The 18,045-nt window shown below is 34.8% G+C and overlaps 1 protein-coding gene across 1 annotated transcript; it reads right to left on the bottom strand.

Moving 5' to 3' along the window:
- Positions 1 to 711: 711 nt before the first annotated feature.
- Positions 712 to 14,052, bottom strand: LOC111699235 (ankyrin repeat domain-containing protein 42). Its single transcript, XM_023469846.1, has 16 exons — positions 13,426 to 14,052; positions 11,795 to 11,886; positions 11,182 to 11,310; positions 10,695 to 10,793; positions 10,448 to 10,546; positions 7,130 to 7,291; positions 6,527 to 6,760; positions 5,950 to 6,040; positions 5,403 to 5,488; positions 4,606 to 4,729; positions 4,256 to 4,438; positions 3,896 to 3,973; positions 3,181 to 3,339; positions 2,058 to 2,119; positions 1,367 to 1,447; positions 712 to 875 (listed from the first exon to the last, which is right to left on the bottom strand). Exons 1-16 carry the CDS (start codon positions 13,498 to 13,500, stop codon positions 806 to 808), a joined length of 1,824 nt encoding a protein of 607 aa, XP_023325614.1. The 5' UTR covers positions 13,501 to 14,052; the 3' UTR covers positions 712 to 805.
- Between the last annotated feature and the right edge of the window lie 3,993 nt (positions 14,053 to 18,045).

Raw genomic sequence — 18,045 nt, 5'->3', positions numbered from 1 at the left:
TCTTGCTTAATATATGTATGTAGGCATGTTAACGTTTTCAGTTTTTTGAAAAAGATCGTTTCGTTATGAAAATGACGACAAAAAAAACGATAATGAAACTATAGTTGTACTATCGTTTAAAAAAATTTTTTTTTGAAACGGTCGTTTTCAAAATGCTCATTTTTATAACGATCGTTTTTAAAAAAATTCTTCTTTTCGAAAAAGATTTTTTTTTTTTAAGTTCGTCGTCTCGTTAACAATAATTAATGACAACTCTTTGTTAATGATCGTTAACATATTTATCAATGACAATTTTTTATACGACTGTTTTTTAAAAATCAGTCGTTTAAAAAACGATCGCCGATCATTTTTGATCATTATTCGTTTTCTAAAAGTTCAAAACGAGTGGGTCATTTTTAAAAAAGAAAGTTTTTTTTCCAAAAACGAAACAAACATTTTTGAACACGATCTTAAAACGAAATAAAAAAACTATCGTTTAACTGTCGTTTTCAAAAACGATTAACAACCCTATATGTATGACTACGATGTCTCTATTTAGCTAGTTGAAGTCTCCAGAAGAAAAGATTGTTTTTATAACACTACGGAAGTTGGATCTTTTATATTTTTAATTAATGTGCACCCGAAAAGTAAGAAAGTAATTTGCGTAATTTATATTTTTTAAATCTTGATAATTTTAAATAAAACTGTTTTTTCTAACGAACTATCAGTGTACATAAGTATGGTAACTATTTATTGACGAAACTGAGTATTTTTGTTTACATGAGTGATGAGATCAAAGAAATAATGCAAATTTTGATGCCGCCGATTATGTGAAGAATGTTCTCGCAATTTCCTCCAGGGCTCGGTTCCGGCTACAGTTAGACTCCAGGTGCACTCTGAGAAAATGTTAAAAAAATTTGTTTTTTTGAGGGATTTTTTTAGAGCTACAGTGTGTTTCATTTATCAGAACTATTGGTAATTTCTTTGTGTAGATTTGAATTTCATCATAAATCAGACTTTGTTATCGAGTCCTCAAAGCTTTGATTTAAAACATCAAATTTTAAAATAGGCACCAAACAATTATTTAATTATAGTAACCAAGGATAAAATGAAAACAACTCGATATTCTGACTGAACGCGGGACGAATTAAAAATAACTTCAATTTCAAAGGACCTCTTTCTTCTCAGCTGGCAGTTTTTCAATTATTGGGGTTTTCATATTTGTAAATATTCAAATGTGTAAGTTTCCTGATCTCTTATTCTTCCAATTTTTGCCAATGAGAGATTGATTAAATTAATGATTGAGTTAAACTTAAAAATTAAGATAGTGACTTAAAGATATTTAAGTCATTTCGTCTATTAAAAGATTTTTCCATCTCTTACTAACCTACACTGTGGGCAGTGAACCATCGCTGGGTTCTCTTTACAGTTTTCACAGAGAATATGGCCTTCGGGACATTGAAATATCCTGAAAATAATAAAATTAGATCTAATAATTATTGAAACTGAAGTTTTGAAATGTTAAGACGTTAAGTTCAAGTGGCTCCATTTATAAAGTGGGGGGTCCGATACACAGTGGTACCCTTCACACCTGTCTTGATCACGAATGCATTAGATATCCTAATTTTCTTTCAGAAAATTCATTATTTTAAGATTCTAATTTCTTAAAATAGTGACATGCGGATGCGGAAATTAAACGCTTTTTAAGCTAGGAAAACAACGTTTTAGATTTGAGAGAGGCTATATATATAACTCTATACTCTACACTTACAGTCCTTATTACAAAGAATCCACCGAGAACTTTTACAGCTGACTGTCATGTGTTCATTAAAAGAAAAAGATAAAAAATTGACATTTTTATACTTAATGGGTTAGGGTTAGGGTTGTATCAAAAACAAGTTAAACTTTAAAATTCTAGAGCTGAGAGAAGTTTAACATTGTATAGTTCGTATCGTGAATATATAATTATATGGTTCTCTACCTTTAGTAATATATAATAATATTGACGATTCAATTTGCGAAATAGAAGATAAATGAAAAAAATAATGTCTTGAAACTTAGGAAAGGGTTTTACAAACCTTAAAGGGGGTTTCAGAAGCTCTAGGCAAACAGGGCAGGCCAGGTTACAATCTTCCTCATTCTGAACAAAATAACATTCAGGAAAACAGTGCTTATTGGATCCATTTAATTTTAATGGAGATCCAATTCTGAAAACAATGCTTAGGATCCATTTAATTTTAATGCAGATCCGGTTCTGAAAACAGTGCTTAGGATCCATCTAATTTTAATGCAGATCCGGTTATGAAAACAATGCTTAGGATCCATTTGATTTTAATGCAGATCCGGTTCTGAAAACAGTGCTTAGGATCCATCTAATTTTAATGCAGACCCGGTTCTGAAAATAATGCTTAGGATCCATTTAATTTTAAAGCAGATCCGGTTCTGAAAACAATGCTTAGTATCCTTTTAATTTTAATGCAGATCCGGTTCTGAAAACAATGCTTAGGATTCATTCAATTTTAATGCAGATCCGGTTCTGAAAACAGTGCTTAGGATTCATTTGATTTTAATGCAGATCCGGTTCTTAAAACAATGCTTAGGACCCATTTAATTTTAATGCAGATCCGGTTCTGAAAACAGTGCTTAGGATCCGAATCCAGATCATGAACATTTCTTTACTGATTTTTTAACTCATGAAAAAGTATCCACATTTGCTTTTATTTTTTTACTTGATTTTATGCTTAAACTTGAGAAACAGTCAGAGGTTTTTTGATAACCCTCATTTTTCAACAATTTGAGGTTTTTTGGTTGATATTTTCCCCTTCACCCTTGTTTAAGTAGTATTGTACACATTCACGTGACTGAACCCCGATTGGATCAGACACTATAGGAAAGATGAAACAAGTGTGCCATGGAACTGAATCCTTGGATCCACACATTTTTGCGGATCCGGATCCAGGAAGCCAAAATGTAGCGGATCTACATTCTAAGCACTGCATGAAAACCATAAAAAAACTGAAAGCATAACACTAACAGCTTTTCCAGCTATCCCTGATTTTCGAAGACGACCTTTCTTCAGTCAGAGAATGGTTAGAGAATTTGGACTGTGTTAGAAAATTAGATCAGGGTTTTCACTTAGCAGAGAAGTTTGTGTACGAATTTAAGTCATTTAAGCTTAATCTATTTTAGGTTTAAAACTACCTGTTGAGCAGTTGAGCTCCGTTGTGCCTTCTCCAGGTCACCTCGGAGCTTGACAATAGTTTCTCGGAAGGATTTATTTCTCCGATCCTTCTCCATGTCTAGAATCTCTAATTCCTCCTCCAGGATCCGAATCTTTCTCTTAATTTTCTCCGTCTCAACCTGAAAAGAGTTCTGTTACATCTTTTAGACATTTTATCAACCTGTTTTATCAAAAGGTTTCTTAACGTAGGACTTGTCATGCACCTCTCTTTACAATCGACATAAAAATCCAAAGCTTTACAACATTGAAATTATGACCATGTCTACAGCTCCTGTTATTGATGGTTTGGAACCCTGTGCTTATAACGTTACCTGGAGAGAAGGTATGACCTACTTCAGACCGGTGTGTAAAGTTTTATATTATAGGACTGAACCCTGTGCTACTATAGCTCCCTGAGAGAAGGTGTAACTAGTTTCAAACTCCTGGTATATGATTGGATTGAACCCTGTGCTACAATAGCTACCTGAGAGAAGGTGTAACTAGTTTCAAGTTCCTGGTATATGATAGGATTGAACCCTGTGCTGCTATAGCTAGCTGAGAGAAGATGTGACTAGTTTCAAGCTCCTGGTATATGATAGATTGAACCCAGTGCTCCTATAGCTACCTGAGAGAAGGTGTAACTAGTTTCAAGCTCCTGGTATATGATAGGATTGAACCCTGTGCTCCTATAGCTACCTGAGAGAAGGTGTGACTAGCTTCAAGCTCTTGGTATTTGATAAGCTTCGACTGTTCCAGTTCATCCTTCTCCTCTTTCTACAAACAGTGGAAAATATTAAATTTTGACTCCATTTATTTTACCAGGTAGTGCAATTCCAGTTCTTTTCAATATTTTAAACTATGAATTCTGTTAGATCAAGATAATTCAAGTTTGAAATATCAAAGGTTTACACCATCAGGTTGCAAAGATTTATAGATTGAAAGTTTAGAATTAGTTGCAAAGACTCAATTCCTTATAAAATAAAATAAAACACAAAATATCTCGTTCCCAAAAAGTCTAATTCTTTATTATATCATAGAAATGTAAAAGTATTAAACCTGTGCATTAATTAATTGATCAATGAGTTCCGTCTTCCTTAAAGTTGATTGACAGAATTCATGTCTAATCTGATGGTTGAGAAGGGTTTGGAGCAGTTCATTCTCAACCCTGGAGTTCTCCAGTAGGACGGATAGTTGGGTTATATCTTCCTTTAAACTCTGGTAACGTAGTTTAGCACTATCCTAAACAAAAGTTTAAAGAATAAAATAAAAACCCAATTCAGGAATCGTATTGAATGTAGCTTAAAAAGGGTGCTATAGTATTATCAGTTTTTAAGCTAGGAAAAGCTAATTTATTCAATTCAAAAAAATTTAATTTGCAAAAAAATTGAATGAAATTTTGTTTCTACCTCTGCATTGTCGATCGATTTTTTGAGGTTTTCAATTTCTGATTCGATCAAAGCTTTCTGTCTTTCATTCTTCTCACAATATCCTTCCTTCCTACTCTCCATCTTTCGTATCTCATCCTGTAACCTGGAACATGGAAAATCATCAAATTAGAAATTAAGAAAATGCGCGAAACAATACACAGTTTCTGATTTTTGAAAACTGAGCCTGAGCTGCGATTTAAAAATTCTGGAAAATAAGACTCAGAGGTCTATGCTGTCATTGAGTCTTATTTAAGAATCGAGCTTTGGGAGTTAATTTGCAATTAATTGTCAACAAACTTAGGTTATTAAACCAGTTTACTATTGAATTTGGCGGATTTACATGGTTGGAAGTGGCAGATTTCGGTATTTGACTAGAACCACACTCAACATTGAGACAAAATCTCCACTAAAACCAACCAATTGGTCGATTTTATTTTCATTGAGCCTAACTTCTTTAGTCGAGTCTAAAAGCTGGCAGCTGTCGATCACGTGACACAGGCTGTCGTCAGCTGATTTATAAGCTGGGTCTAAGATTGAGCCTTGAGCCTGGGTCTAAGGAGTTAAGACTCGAGCCAAAGCTTTTAAATCGCGGACTCTGGAAAATCTTAAAAGTTTACTTTAATACTGTTCGATAAGCTGTAATTATTTGTTTTACAATAAAATTGAACTCAATTTTTTCATATTAAACAGCTAGGGAAACAGATTTTCCTCTAAGGTTATCAAAAATATTGCTCTTGTTGTTGTATGTCATTGTCTAATCTGTATGCTTGATCTACCTGAAAATTTCCTTAAGTTTAACCTTCTCCAACTGCTGAAGAAGTTCTTGCTTTTCTTCATCAAATGTTTTCCAGCCGATATTCACCTAGCGGGCAAATTGGTAACTATTAGTATTTGGCGGCCATGTTGACCATGGTGACAATGAGCTTGTCAGGGTCATTAATTTAGTTCTCCATGTCGAAGAGACAAACTCAGATTTTTTATCCCTATATACTTCTGCAAGCAATCATAAAATCAAATATTCAAAGGTTGCAAAGATAAAGGTAATAGAAAGTTTAAGTTTGTTGCAAGCAGAAGATCTAACTTTTTTGATTCCATCTTTTTTTAAAGAAGAGGTGGCAGAAGAACTTTGCCTAAAAAATGCAGCCAAAATCCGGCCGTGTCTGATTAATTGGTGACAAACAAAAGATGCCATTTGATTTCTGATAAAATTATTTTTCAAAAAGTTCCAGGTAAGAGTCTAATTTTAAATCCGACCGAAAGAATATATTTTTTATGTCTAAAAACTTTCAAAAAATAAAACATAACCGGTTTCCAGAAACTCACCTCATTGTCAACCTCCTCCTCCTCGATATAGTCCTTGGAGAGATCGTCATTGCTCACCATCTCCAGGTCCTTCTTTAACCTTATCTTCCATCTGAATGTTTTGAGGTTCTTTACAAAAAATGTGAGCCTGTTCATGCATTTACTGTATTGTATTCTCAATGAGTTTGCTTTTTCCAATTTGAAATTTTTTCCTGGGACTGTAAGCATAATTTCAAGTGACCCTCCATGCAAAGATAGCAATGCTCGATTTGCAACGGTACCCTTGAAACCTTCATCTGATCAAAAATGTGAAAGATTCCGTCGTTTTTCTAACTCGAAAAGTGTTTTTTTGTTTTAGTGAGTTTTTCCATTTCTTTATATTAACAAGGAATGCGCAAATAATTTTTGCAGAGAAACCACAAATGAAAATAAACAGTTTAAAGTAACTAACACATTGATGATTAATTCATACAAATCTTTCAAGGGTACCGTTGTAAATCAGACATTGCCATCTTCACAAGGAGGGCCACTTGGAATTACACTTGCAATCCCTTTAAGGAGGGAAACATTCTCCCCTCCCCTCTTGTTGCTACTGCACCTGTCGAAGGTATTCACTGAGTTTGGTTTCATCTCCTCGGTCTCCTCTCTGTCTTTTCGCTCTATTGATATCTCGGAGTTGGTTTCAAACAGTTCCAGCTCCGGAGCTGAAGGAGGTGTGGGGGGAGGAGAAGGAAGGTTAGAGAATCCATCCTTGAACTCTTTCTCCAAGAGCAATGCAACTATTCGGTCAAATCCTTCCTCACGTGCAATATCCAGGGATGTTCTACCCTCCCTGGAAGTATCAGACAATTTGTATAAAATTTCAAACTTTTTTTTACTTTTTTCTATGTTTTTTGTCATCAATAAATGTCTATATTTTCAAACGGTTTTGCTGCTTTGTTTTTGTGTGGTCAGAAAATCACCTTGTCTTTTGAGATGTGAGTAAAACCTTTCATGTTTTTAACTTTCACTTTCGTAACGGTTTCAGGTTCGAAATTTAAAATTAAAGGCGAGAAAATAAGTTCCTTTACTATTCATTGAATAAATGATGAAAAATCTTGCATTATAGATTAAAAACAAAATCTGATTGAAACCTGTACACTGTACAGTCGTCTTCAAGGTTTATTATCTTTGGCGGGTAACTTTATATATTTGATATAACCTGTTAACAATGCTAGTATCAGCTCCCTTGTTGAGAAGGATTGAAACTATATCCGTGTGTCCGTTGAGTACAGCCAGCTGGAGAGCAGTCCAACCCTGGTTATCTACGTCTATATTGATACCGTACTCCAGTAGGCTACTGATAGTATCAGGTTGACCATACCTGGAGAATAATAATACAGTGAGAAGACGACTTTTAGACTCGAGCTATGACTTTAAAAAGTCTAATGAACATGCTTTAATGCTTTAATGTCGTCTTTCTATTCCAGTGGTCTGGCTCTCACTGTATACACAGAGACCAGGTTTGTTGAATTGCGATACATAGTTGAACCGGGTGGACTTAGTTGAACCACTTCTCTTATTTTAGCGAACAAAAAAAATGGTTCAACTTAGTCTATAACGTGATTCAACTATGTCTCGCGATTCACTAAATCTGGTCCTGGGATACACGAATAGGATAAGTGACTAAGTAATTGTATTATTTCTAGTAGACTGTAGTACTTATGTAAATGATAAGCTAAGTGCTTATTTTCTCATTGAAGTATGATTACAACTCAAATGAATTGAGTCTTTGCCAAGAACATAAATTTTCTGATCCTTTTAACCTGAGTTTGTAAACTTTTGATATTTTAAACTTTGATTTAACATAATTCATAGTTTGAAATATTTAAGGTGAACGACATTGGGTGGAAAAGGTATAGGGATTACAAAATCACAGTTTGTGGTAAAGGCACAATTACTTTTAAGTCCCCCAGAATTGAATTTTTATCAACATTAAGAAAAAAAGTATAGATCTAGATTTAATGGTTTCTTTCTACTCCAGATATTGTCCAGATAATCTGGAAGTAATCAAGCGTCCGAAATAAATTCAATTAAAATTATTTGGTTGATCAAATCAATTTATCAGATTTAAACTGAATACAATCCTAACAAATACAATATTTTAGACAATTTAGTCTTCATAATAATAATCTATCAAAATTACAGATTCGGCTCATTCCCAAATGATTAATTTACAAACCTATAGCTAACCCCATCGAAACCTATAACGTAACCCATTAAAACCTATAACTGAACCCATTCCACTTGAGCTTGAACCTGCTCCTGTCCTTCATCCTTCATCCAATATTGTGAATCCTATGTTCGGATTTTGTCAGGATAACACATGTTCAATATACCCCGATAAAACCACGGAAAAAAATCGAAGCTATAATTCCTGTTTTTCTCGCAGAGATAAAACTATATTTCCTGTTTCCTAGCACAGATAAAACTATAAATGCTGTTTTCCTAGAACGGATAAAACTATAATTCCTGTTTTCCTCGCACAGATAAAACTATAATTCCTGTTTTCCTAGCAAAGATAAAACTGTAATTCCTGTTTTCCTAGCACAGATAAAACTATCATTCCTGTTTTCCTAGCACAGATAAAACTGTAATTCCTGTTTTCTTAGCACAGATAAAACTATAATTCCTGTTTTCTTAGCACAGATAAAACTGTAATTCCTGTTTTCTCAGCACAGATAAAACTGTAATTCCTGTTTTCCTAGCACAAATATAACTGTAATTCCTGTTTTCCTAGCACAGATACAACTATATTCCCTGTTTTCCTAGCGTACAGATAAAACTATATTTCCTGTTTCTTAGCACAGATAGAACTGTAATTCCTGTTTTCCTAGTACAGATACAACTATATTTCCTGTTTTCCTAGCATTTCCTGTTTTCCTAGCACAGATACAACTATATTTCCTGTTTTCCTGGCACAGATAAAACTATCATTCCTGTTTTCCAAGCACAGAAAAAAATGTAATTCCTGTTTTCCTAGCACAGATAAAACTATAATTCCTGTTTTCCTAGCACAGATAAAACTATATTTCCTGTTTTCCTAGAACAGAAAAAACTGTAATTCCTATTTTCCTAGCACAGATAATACTGTAATTCCTGTTTTCTTACATAGCACAGATAAAAATATAATTCCTGTTTTCCTAGCACAGATAAACTATATTTCCTGTTTGCCTAGCACAGATAAAACTGTAATTCCTGTTTTCCTACATAGCACAGATAAAACTATAATTCCTGTTTTCCTAGGACAGATAAATCAATACCAGGATGTGAACGTGTATTCTAAGAATATAATATGCTTTACAGCTACTAGTGAACTTTAAAAAAACTAAAATGTGATAAAATTTCTTTTCTATAATTGTAAAACTCTAATTGTAATCTTTAATTTTTAATCAGAATAAATATTTAGATCTTTAAAAAATTTGCAATTGCAGACACCTTATTGACATATTTACTAGATCTAGAGGGGTATAGCTTTTGTTTAGTCGTACAAAACACCTATACTACCTAACTACAGTCGTCGTTATAACAGAACAATGAAGAAGACTTTTGATTTTAAGAGAATCTGCCAATTAACAGCTTCTCTTTATTTACTTGTAAACTTTTAATTTGAAAAAAGCTAATAAATCAAAACTTAAGTTATTTTCTTTGTATTGATATAAATACCGACCACTGCACCTATCCTATCTACCTGCAAGATGAAGAGCGTTCCAACCCTGGTTTTAAAGTTCCTTATAACATATCTAACCTGACTGCTAGGTGAAGAGCGTTCCAATCCTGGTTTGGAAGTTCCTTATCACCTATCTTACCTGACTGCTAGATATAGAGCGTTCCAACCCTGGTTTTAAAGTTCCTTATAACATAACTAACCTGACTGCTAGGTGAAGAGCGTTCTAACCCTGGTTTTAAAGTTCCTTACCACCTATCTTACCTGACTGCTAGGTGAAGAGCGTTCCAACCCTGGTTTTAAAGTTCCTGTACACCTATCCTAACTAACTGCCAGATGAAGAGCGTTCTAACACTGGTTTTAAAGTTCCTGTACACCTATCCTACCTAACTGCTAGGTGAAGAGCGTTCCAACCCTGGTTTTAAAGTTCCTTATAACATAACTAACCTAACTGCAATATGAAGAGCGTTCCAACCCTGGTTTTAAAGTTTCTTATAACATAACTAACCTAACTGCAAAATGAAGAGCGTTCCAACCCTGGTTTTAAAGTTCCTTATAACATATCTAACCTGACTGCTAGGTGAAGAGCGTTCCAACCCTGGTTTTTAAGTTCATTATCACCTATCTTACCTGAATGCTAGGTGAAGAGCGTTCCAACCCTGGTTTTAAAGTTCCTGTACACCTATCCTACCTAACTGCGAGATGAAGAGCGTCCCAACCTTGGTTTTAAAGTTCCTGTACACCTATCCTACCTAACTGCTAGGTGAAGAGCGTTCCAACCTTGGTTTTAAAGTTCCTGTACACCTATCCTACCTAACTGCTAGGTGAAGAGCGTTCCAACCCTGGTTTTGAAGTTCCTGTACATCTATCCCAGCTTCAAGCAAAATACGGGCTTTTTCGGCTTGTCCGTTCCTGAAAAGAGAGGATAAAACTTTTTATAAATTAAAAATACTGTCTGATAAAAAGGTCTCAGCTCATATAACAGTTTTGTGTTTATTTTCTAAATTAAAAAAAAATTTAATTCTGTTCTTATAAATGTTTATATCAAGACCTTCGATACCTTGCAGCAAGATGAAGAAGGTTCCACCCTCTCTTCTCCTTTACATTCACATCAGCTCCTTTATTCAGGAGCAGTTCAACCATCTCATCCCGACCATACCTAGACGCATCGAATGTAAGTTTATGATAATATATAATAAATATGGAGTAAACGAATATCAACTATTTTGTTGACTTATCAGCGTTTATATTTTCTCTGATAAATTATTGATATTTGGCTGCAGCTTAATGTTTTCAATGTTTGAAAAAATTATTGACTCAAAAATTAAATATATTTTATATATACAATATATTTTGTAGAAAGGAACTGAAATTCGTAACTTAACTTTTAAGGCAGTATCCTTCCTTTTTAAAATGCATAGTGAATAACAACAACAAAATAGTGTAATTCTTTCTGGTTATATTTTGTAAATACGGCAAGTCCGCGGAAAAAAGAGAAAATTTTCTGAATTTCGAACTTGAGAAGCCCTAATTGATACTAGTCCTACCTGACCGCGTAGTGAAGAACGCTCCAGCCGTGTCGGTCAGCAGCTCTAAGATCAGCTCCGTTCTCCAGAAGCAGTCGAACCATCTCTAGGTTAGAACTCTTAGCGGCATAGTGGAGAGGAGTACATTCACTAAACAAACAAAAAAAACATGTATTTTATAATTTTGTGAAATACACCTAATACCCCAATCTAAAAAAAAAACAGGGACAATAAATTCATAAACAAAAATTATTTTTAGGTAAAAAGACCAATGGGTGTCTAACCTCATTACTAGCTGTTATATATCTTGATGGTTTAAAAATGAAAATACCTGTATATATATATATATATATATATATTTGTATGTTAGCTATAGCTGCTGGCCAAACATCTACAGACCGAATGGGCTAAAATTTTTTGAGGGAACCCTTAAGTACCCCCGTGTGTTACATAGGGTAAACAAAATTCGATGGTTTTTTTTCAAAATTTTTTTTTTATAATTCGATCTTAACTAAATTTCACGGGCACTTCAGCTAGCAGAACTTAAATCAAGATCTTAAATATTAAAAAAGAACTAAAAATTAAATCCTGAACTATCACTTTACGCAAATAAAAATAATTTAATTATACTTGCCGTTCATCCTGTAAGTTGAGATCTAGACTCTTTCTAAATATTGAACGTTTCAATTTTCTTCTCACGGTTTGAATATCTCCAGTCTTGGCAGCCTGAAAATTTAAAGAAATCTGGGAATTTCAAAATAGACGGAACTCCTGAAGTTTTGACCAATAGTACGGACGGAACTCATGAAGTTTTGACCAATAGTATGGACGGAACTCCTGAAGTTTTGACCAATAGTATGGACGGAACTCCTGAAGTTTTGACCAATAGTATGGACGGAACTCATGAAGTTTTGACCAATAGTAGATCAGTTAATCTCCCCGGCAAGGAGAGATTGGGGTCATCTTATTAGTTAAGTTCATTCTAAAAGTGATCATAGTTCTGTGTAATGACTTGCTTGGGAATCCAGCTTTGCCTAAAAACTATATTTCCTCTATCAAACGCAATCCAATCATCTATGGGATAAGAAAATTCCCGTGGTTCTATTGAGTTCCGCAATCAAAATGCGAGGCCATTGAATCCAGAATTTTCATCGGACATACAAACAATTACAGAGATTGCTACTTTATATATATATATATATATATATAGATGATGAGTGTTAGGTAATCTTTGCAGTCATATTAAACTCACTATAAACTAGAAAGAGTACAACTTACAAAGCAAAATTCGATACTGTAAGATTTTATTTTTTGGTTGAGCAAGTAGGGAGTAAAAAAGGACGGTTTTAAATGAAATTTCGGGTGATATTTCTGGAAAATTCATTTTACATATATTTAACCATGTATGGCCGGATACTATTCATGTTTCTTAGTTTACACCGTGGTTCAATATGCAGGAAGTATGTCGGTTTAATTTAATTCTTATTTTTGGGTTTATTAATCTTAAACTATTTTTTTACGACCATTCATTAAGAAGAGGAGAAAACGCCCATATTTTACAGTCGGGAGCACCGTAAAAAATAAAATTCATTATATTTACCAAAACATAAGCTTGACATGTCCCCCCCCCCTTTTTAAAAGAACAACGTTATGTACACTATTTATTGATTAATCAACCCAATGAATTGCATTGATTTGAGATATATATATTTAATCCTTCGAAAAAAAACTTTCATTTAATATTTGTGCACAGCTCCAAAAATCAAAGGAATAATGATATTGGTCTTTTTTTCTGGATTAAAGGGACTGTACGCGTAATTTTAAGTGACCCTCCATGCAAATATTGCAATTGCCCCATTTACAACGGGTACGCTGAAAGCTTTGTCTGATAAAGCATGAATTAGAACTCCTTGTTTTTAAAAAATTGTTTTTTTTGATTTGTGGTTTCTCTGCAATAAAAATTACTTGCGCATTTTTGACTGGATAAATTATCATAATCAAAAATGCTCAATTATTCTTATTCATAAAAATAAAAACAAACATTTAATACAGGCTAAGAACTGGATGAATGTTTTAAAGACGACTGTGAAATTGATTTTGTCCTTTATATGACAGTTAATGTTCCTATCTTGTTAAATCATTAATAAACCATTGTAATAATATATCAAAGTCACGAAAAACCAAAATACGATCTTTAGATTTTCACATTTATGAGTTGGGTCGTCAATAAAACATTGTCTAAATTAATGATTATAAATACGATACCTGCAATATTAAGCGTCCACCGTGGGGTTTCTGATTTAATTCCATCGGAGTTTTCATTGTATCCTCAATCTCCATTCATTGGTTTTACATTCTTTAATCATGAAGTTATCGGTTCCGCTCCGATGGATTTAGAAGCGGGATAATTTCGTTAATCAATCGGAACTCTAACTACTGATATCTCTTGTTCAGGGAGTGGTTTAAGAACAGTGTTTGTACGCGGATTAAGGATGTATTTTACCCTGACAGTACGTTTTTAAAAAGGTTTACTGACTCACTTAAGTTATTGTATGATTCACTACCCTGCATATATTCGAAACCAATCACTTTACTCAGCTATAGGTTTAAGCCTAGGTTTAAGTTTCAACTGAACCCCACACAAGGATCAAGTTACAATCTATTCTTCGCTCAATCCCGTATATACATCATCAGGGATGGGAGCTCAGTATATAAACATTGATCAGCTGACAGCTCCATTGTTTTTGGAAGATTTGTGCAAACTGAAATAATAAAAGTTTTGACGAAATTATTAATAGTTTTATTGCATGATGATTGTAGCCTGCATAAAGTATTTAATGAGTATTTTAACTGAACACGAAAATGGTTTTGTATTATTATCAAGGTATAGCCAGAGCTCGCTCTAGGTGTGCACTGTGCTCAGTGGTTGGAGTTACTAGTATACTACTACTGGAGTGGAGTAAGAATTATAAGGATGAGTCACATACCAAGTGCTCAGAAGGCGCTAGTGTCGGCTCTTGGCAGCCATTTTCAATAGCTTGTTGCCGGCATAAAGAGCACAGATTTACTCAGAATAAATTTTCGGCCGTGTACAAGAAACTTTGCTCGGATCTCAGAATAGAGTTGGCCCCCGACTGTCCCAACAAAGACAAGGCATTTACTAATCAGACCAGGGGTACTGTATTGGGGTTCAACTTTAACTCCAGTCCCATATCCTGGTCCTTTCCAGATCAGAAGGCAGATGACTTGACAAGGAAAATTTCACGGTTTCTCGCAAGAAGGACAACAAACCTCCTTACAGTTCAAGAGATAGCAGGTTGCCTTGAGAATTTTGGGAGTATGGCACCATTTACCAAAGCTTTTAGACTCCCGCTGTACAGCTTTATCAGAAAATTCAAGTCCGACAACAGAACAGAAATGTTTATCCCTAATTCTGTGAGATCAGATTTGAAAATCTGGTCAAACATCATTAATTTTAGCAGACACGGGTTACCAATACACCCTAGACCATCTTTCCCTCCAATCTACTCCATCCATTGCACATCTGATGCAGCAGGGATAGATCTATCCAAGTCTCCTAACAGTCTTGAGGGTGAGAAGTTCGGAGCCGCTTCCGTTCTACATTCAAGGGATCAGACTACTTTCTTAAAAATCTCAAGGATATTTTGGCCTCATAGCCTATTATTCTATGCAAAAGATAATGCAGGTACACGATTTGCTGCAAAAAGCAGCACCCTAGAAGCCATAGGGGTACTCTTACCTTTCTTATCATTTCCATCATCACTATCTGGAACCAACGTAGTCTTACATGTTGACAACACTGCTGTCGTCCACGGCTGGAGGGAGAGACATGTGGTGAACGATATTGAAGCTTCCATCATGATCAGGGCCATACACATTCTGTCCTCATATCTCAGATGCAGAGTTTACATTGTTCATACCCCCCGACTATCCTCTCCAGGAGCAGTTATGGCAGATCATCTATCCAGATCCTCTTCTACATCACAGGAGGAAGAAAACCTAGCAAGATCCTTATCATCTTCCTCGATATCGCCAGCTTTGCAAAATTGGCTTCAGAACCCATCAGTTGATTGGAATTTGCCTTTAGCCTTATTAGAGGAAATTCAATTGTCTCACGATAAATAGACCATCTATCTAATAAATATTTTTTATGATTGGGATCTTGACGAATTAATAAGAATGACATCTATGGATATTCTTTTTCGGTATCTAATGGTAAATTGGCCATGCACCAGGAGTAAATATAAATAATTTAGGGGCTTTACAGGGAAGCGTAATAAATAGCATTCTGTGTTAATTACTGACATAGACGAAGCATAAAAACCTTCGTTACACTTTATCTGCAGACAGCAGAGAAAGTAACATTTTGGCTTAAGATCTCAGGTTCTCCCATACTAGACCTAACTTTTGGATCTCTTTCAGAAGAGGGGAAACTACCCTCTCTTCACTTTGGGTCCTCCAGGTAGCTTCACCCAGGGCCGGTGAACAGGGTTCACCGGCCCTGGGACAGTGGCCCGGGGGACCAGGTTGACCGGCTGGCAACAACAGGCTGGTCAGCAGGGTTGAGTTTATTGCTTAGCATACAGCTTAGAGCCGGTCAGCAGGGTTGACCAACCCACCCAAGCTTCCGTTTGCAGGGCTGGCAGGTCAACTAGGTCGACCACCTACTAGCTCAGCTAGACCAGTTCAGGTCAGCTAGGTAGAGGCAGGCTGGTCGACCGGAAGGAGCAGGATTACAGCTCCTTAAGAGGACATGGGAGGACCGTACAGGTCTTAGTAGAGGAGAAATCTCCCTTATTCTTTAGCCAAAATAAAGTACAGGTTGGGAGTTCAGGTGAAGAAGATGTGAACAGAGACCCGACAGAATGACTCAGAGATAAGGTAAGATAGTATCACTTAACCTGTATCATAGATCTCAAAATAAACGTAAATTGGAATAATACTCCGCTTTGATTACGGTGCTATAGTAATTATATGCCTCATGTATTAATGAGAGGGATTGAGTTGTATCTTGTAAGACAAATACCGAAGAATACTGATAGAGTCGTATCCGGTTTGATTTTGACTAGAGTATTATCGAACGTAATAATTCTTGATTGAGTTGTATCTTGTAAGCTAGACGATACCAAAGAATACTGATAGAGTCATATCAGACTAAAGTATATATTGAACAGAATAGTTTTTGGTTGAGTCGTATCTTGTATGACAGATACCAAAGAATACTGATAGAGGCATATCAGACTAAAGTATATATTGAACAGAAGAGTTTTTGGTTGAGTCGTATCTTGTATGACAGATACCAAAGAATACTGATAGAGTATATCAGACTAAAGTATTATTGTACAGAATAGTTTGTGATTAGGTTGTATTTTGTGAACAGATTCCGAAGGATACGGAAGGATATACTTGAATTGGTACTGATCTTAAAGGATTTATTGGACTAGGGCATTTACTACATGTCTACACTGTACAACTGATGTGGCTCATGTTCATTTACCCACTGTAGTATTTTGAAGGATTACTTTAACAAAATATCATAGGACCAAAGACTTTACTAATTGCATCGTCTTTGCAAAGGACCATATTAAAAATGACAGCACCTCCTATAGAATACATGATTTACCTAAAAATACCTACACTACGTTATAATTAAGTCAATTATGCAAAGTTCATGAAACGACATAAAAAGACCTGAAATGTCTCTGCAGACATGGTTGACTGCATTTATGAGAAAGAATTAAGTATATTTTTTTTCAAACTAATATTTTCTAGATAATCACAATATTCAAGAAATCATTTAGGATTTGTTATTGTCCGTGGGCCTTGACTTTCCTTCCAATATTTACCCACACTGAAGTTTGTAAATATTGCTGATGATTACTAGGTAAAACATACAGTGAGAACCAGAAAACACTAGAATAAGAAATCAATATTTACCCACACTGAAGTTTGTAAATATTGCTGATGATTACTAGGTAAAACATTCAGTGAGAACCAGAAAACACTAGAATAGGAAATCAAATTATAATTTTAGTCCGATTAACATGAGACACAGTAATTGTGCAGTGTAAACAGACCCCATTTCACTGAATATGTGATCTAATAACTTACTAGTAAAACTATTTGCATGCTTTGCAACAACATCAAATGTACTTTCCTGTTCTACATTTTTCTTGTTCTTATTGTACCTGTATTGTACCTGTAGTTAAATAAAAAATCAAGAATCTAAAGGAATTGAGGTTTTGCCACAAACTCTGATTTTCTAATTTCAATATTGTTGCAACCAAATGTCGTTGACATTTCAAACTATGAATACTGTTAGAAGAATGTAAATTTGAAATATCAGAGGTTTACAGCATCAAGTTGCAAAGATGTAGGTATTACAAAAGCTGAATTTGTGGCAAAGACTCATTTCCTTTTCGGCTTCCGTGGAATATACCCGGTATGGAAATTTTAAAATTTAAACTTAGACTGTAATTTTGCAAAAACACGACCAGGGGCGGATACAGGATTTAAGTGAGGGGGGGGGGGGCAAGATTTTTTAGGAACCAAAAAATGAATAATTATGAATAAAAAATCGTGCCGCAGACGAAAAAATTTTTTGACTTAAAAGACTCTAAAAGAGTCAAAATTAAAGACTAAAGACTAAAGATTTTTAAATTTTAGGAACAAAATTAAAGGATTAGAACAGGAATTTAGGAACAATTAAAAGATTGTTTAAGGAATTAGGAACAAAATTAAAGGATTTGGAGAGGGATTTAGGAACAATAAAAAGATTGTTCAGGAATTAGGAACAAAAATAAAGGATTAGGACAGGGATTTAGGAACAATAAAAAGATTGTTCAGGAATTAGGAACAAAAATA

The sequence above is a fragment of the Eurytemora carolleeae genome, unplaced genomic scaffold, assembly GCF_000591075.1.
Source record: "Eurytemora carolleeae unplaced genomic scaffold, Eaff_2.0 scaffold16, whole genome shotgun sequence".
NCBI lineage: Eukaryota > Metazoa > Arthropoda > Copepoda > Calanoida > Temoridae > Eurytemora > Eurytemora carolleeae.
The sequence above is the reverse complement of the archived record's forward strand: the minus strand, read 5'-3'. Positions and strand labels throughout refer to the sequence as shown.

What these genes read in the sequence shown, in the direction of transcription:
- LOC111699235 (XM_023469846.1), bottom strand. Translation starts at nt 13,500, where the DNA reads ATGGAGATTGAGGATACAATGAAAACTCCGATGGAATTAAATCAGAAA. An exon ending in GTGGACGCTTAATATTGCAG is followed by an intron (nt 11,887 to 13,425) that starts GTATCGTATTTA and finishes TTAAATTTTCAG; the next exon opens with GCTGCCAAGACTGGAGATAT. An exon ending in CTTCTTCATCTTGCTGCAAG is followed by an intron (nt 10,547 to 10,694) that starts GTATCGAAGGTC and finishes CTCTCTTTTCAG; the next exon opens with GAACGGACAAGCCGAAAAAG.